Source organism: Arachis hypogaea, chromosome 12 (genome assembly GCF_003086295.3).
Source record: "Arachis hypogaea cultivar Tifrunner chromosome 12, arahy.Tifrunner.gnm2.J5K5, whole genome shotgun sequence".
NCBI classification, from domain to species: domain Eukaryota; kingdom Viridiplantae; phylum Streptophyta; class Magnoliopsida; order Fabales; family Fabaceae; genus Arachis; species Arachis hypogaea.
Window position 1 is genome coordinate 110,380,156 of NC_092047.1, and position 3,328 is coordinate 110,383,483.

The window sequence follows — 3,328 nt, forward strand, 5'->3', positions numbered from 1 at the left end:
TAAGAAGAAGAAGAATCCATGATCCAATTTATATAATCTTGACATATTACAATTAACGAATATTTGTATCCTCAATGCAACACAACAACAACAACAACAAATTATTATTACAACATTATTATTACAACAAATTAAATTAAGAAAATAAAGGAAATGAAAGTAAATCAACAAATCAAGAAATGCATATATACACATAACAATGCTTAGAGATTTGAGGTGAAAGGCACTTTGGTAGCTGGTAACCATGAGTTTCCAGCAATGAAATTCCCAACCGTGAATTTCGATGCTTCAGCAGCAGTCTTAATAACACGATAACCACGCCATTTAACCCGGTTTGAAGTCGATGAACCGGGTCCAGTATTCATATACTCTCCATAATAAAGCGTGTTCAAAGCAAAGTTACCACTCCATTCCATCCAACCGGCCGGTTGAACCAAACCATCAAGAAAACTCTTCATAAACACGGTTCTTGAATACTCTTTCCATGGTCTTCCAAGATAAGTTCTCACTGAACTTTGAACCGGTTTCAAATCTGAAGCAGCTGTAACCCTACAATCGTGAATGGAAATGCCAGTGTTTTGGTTTGGATCGGTTCTTCCTTGTGCTGTGATTGTGTTTACTTTGTTTGGAGGGTTTCTTGCAAATATGTTACAGTTTTGGAACACAACAGCAGCGTTGCCAAATATAAAGTCAACGGTTCCATAAATGTTGCAATTCTTGTAGAATTGTCTCTCGGAATGAACATATAGTGTGTCTTGATAACCTTCAAAACTACATCTGTAGAAAACTGATAAGTCTGATCCAGAACGCAATGCAACAGCTTGATGATTTTTTGCACCAGCGGTGTTCCTGAATGTAATATCTTGAGCAATAAATCCATCTCCAACAACCGCTGCAAAATTATTTATTTTTAGTTAAATATGGATATCGAACTCGAACTCTATCATTCGTAAGTTTAATTTTCTAATTTTTCCATAAATTGCAAAAAATAAATTTAAGTGCAGAAATATAGTAGTTTTATTCCACAAAAATGTATGGCATAAATAAGTGAAAACATGATGTATAAAATAAATTTTTTGAATTAGTCTAACTTAACTCAAATATTAATTAATCAAATGTTATTTTTAATTTTATTAGTCAAATCATCACAATACTTTATAAGTAAAGTAATATTATTCTATTTTATCTGAGATATTCAATTTAGTAGGATTGGTGTGCTCGTATAATATTAGAGTTTTTATAATTTTTATTAATTTTTTAAATAAAAAATTATAATATAAAATAAATAAAAAAACTCTAAGCAAAAAATTTATATAAACCTAAAAGATGTTCTTCTATGAAAAAAAATATATTAACTAGAGATATATAATTATTTATGGTTTTTTTTTTTTTGTCTAAACTTAAATTTTAGGAGAAATAGTTTTAGGTGGATACTATAACGAAGATTTTATAATTGTCTTCATGTGAATATATTTCTTTTTGACCCTTGGATGATAGATTGTATGGTTAGATTTTGATATTTATAAAAGTGTTATTTTTTTTTAAAGTGTGGCTAAATAAATAAACCACACTTTTAAACAAAGCATCTTCATGAGAAGATATTTTTGCCATCTTCATTTGAGTAGTTGCCATAGTTTTATGAGTAAGAAAAAAATATTAAAAAAAAAAATTAAAACTTACCAACTGTGGCTGAACGAAAGGTTGTAGTGCCACCTCCAACACTTTTGCTACCTGTGATTATGGTTTTTCCAATACCATCTCCGACCAACATTATATTCTTTGTCTTTATTTCAACTTGCTCATTGTATATCCCACCCTTCACATATATCACATACCTTCCATTGCTATTCTTTGGTGCAGCATTTATGGCAGCATTCACTGTGGTGTATTTTCCAGATCCATCTTTAGCTACCACTACATTAGCCCTAGAAGCCGGAGAAGATGCTTGCAACAATTTTCTATCACCGGGCTTGACCCATGTTGGGAATCCATCTTTGTAACTTGGTTCTTGATGAGATTCACCATTGTTGTTAAGAGCCAAAGTGTTGCTTAGCAACTTAGTAACATTGTTGGACATTAGAGGAAGGACATAGTCTTGAACACCAAGTTCATAGAAGCCAGCTTTGCATGTCTCAAGGTTTGTGAGAGCAGTGCTAAGCCATGTTTGGGCATCAACTTGGGAGCATTTGGTGTTAGGGTCTAGGGTTTTGTTGAGCTTTTGAATGGTTTGTTGATAGAGCTCTACACAATCATTCCATGCAACTCTTTCAAGTTGGTTGCGGCACTTTGATCCAAGTGAAAGAGTGTTTGCATGTCCTATGAGTGCTCTCTCTTGAGCAAGTTGCAATGAAAGCTTGAGAAAATCAGATTTTCGCTTAATGGGTTTGTGCAAGTGATTAGGGTTTTTGCTCAAGAGATACTCACATGGTTGAGGATTAGGTGTTTGGCCACACCAAAGTTTAAGGTCATTATATGAATATGAAGTAACAATGGAGGAAAGTAGGAAAGGAATCAAGAGTATTACAAGGGAATGAAAAGGTGACATGGTTATTAAAAATATTGTTAGTATAGCTAGCCTTCAATACTTAACAATAATGCCCTTAATTAAACTCTTAATTAAATGGAGTATAATTTGAAGTACTTGAAAATTGAATGAAGAAGGGATGATGTATATAAGAGAAAATGGGTTTTGATAATTTGTGTTTTGATTGAAGATAATTGGATGGTGTTACTTGTGTTTATGGGATGCCTTTATATAGAGGAACATATATGAAAGGTTGTTTGAGATTATGGGGAATGTAATCATGGGGAGCCACAAGCTTTGTACTTTTACAATTCCCTTTTGTTTTTGCTTCTTTCTATCTGTGTCTTTAATTAATAAACTGAGTTTACTTTCTAAACATTACAAATTAATTAGATAAGATATTATATATTATATAGATAAACTAATTAAGTCTACATTTATTTTTGTTAAAAAAATAAAATTTTCAATACATTCAAAGTATACTCTTAACAAGAAATTAAACAAACAAATTGTGTATTAGTTTTAGTGATAATTCTCAAACAATATATCTATATGTAATAAGTTGGATGGTAGCAATATGGTTGATATGATTGGTGGAGTTATTTGACTTTCAATTTGCATGGAGCACATGTTGACCTTCAATTTTATTTAGTAAGCAGCCAACACACATTATTTGAAACGCGTCAATAATTATTCTCATTCTTTGTTTGTTATTGCGTGTGTTCTTTGTTGGAGGCTATAGCTAGCTAACTGTATTAGATTTTGCTTGTCAACTAGGATGACAATATAGCACATTGGTTACTT

General features: G+C 31.8%; 1 protein-coding gene across 1 annotated transcript; it reads right to left on the reverse strand.

Annotated features, from left to right (window-relative positions):
* LOC112728219 (pectinesterase 2) lies at positions 1–2,724 on the reverse strand. The gene is made up of 2 exons (XM_025778265.3): positions 1,681–2,724; positions 1–892 (listed from the first exon to the last, which is right to left on the reverse strand). The coding sequence occupies exons 1-2, from the start codon at positions 2,543–2,545 to the stop codon at positions 204–206; spliced, it is 1,554 nt and encodes a 517-aa protein (XP_025634050.1). The 5' UTR covers positions 2,546–2,724; the 3' UTR covers positions 1–203.
* Between the last annotated feature and the right edge of the window lie 604 nt (positions 2,725–3,328).

Excerpts from the sequence above, each read along its gene's own strand:
- LOC112728219 (XM_025778265.3), bottom strand. The coding sequence starts at position 2,545 with ATGTCACCTTTTCATTCCCTTGTAATACTCTTGATTCCTTTCCTACTT. Across the intron at positions 893-1,680 it reads CTTTCGTTCAGCCACAGTTG|CGGTTGTTGGAGATGGATTT; the intron begins GTAAGTTTTAAT and ends ATAATTTTGCAG.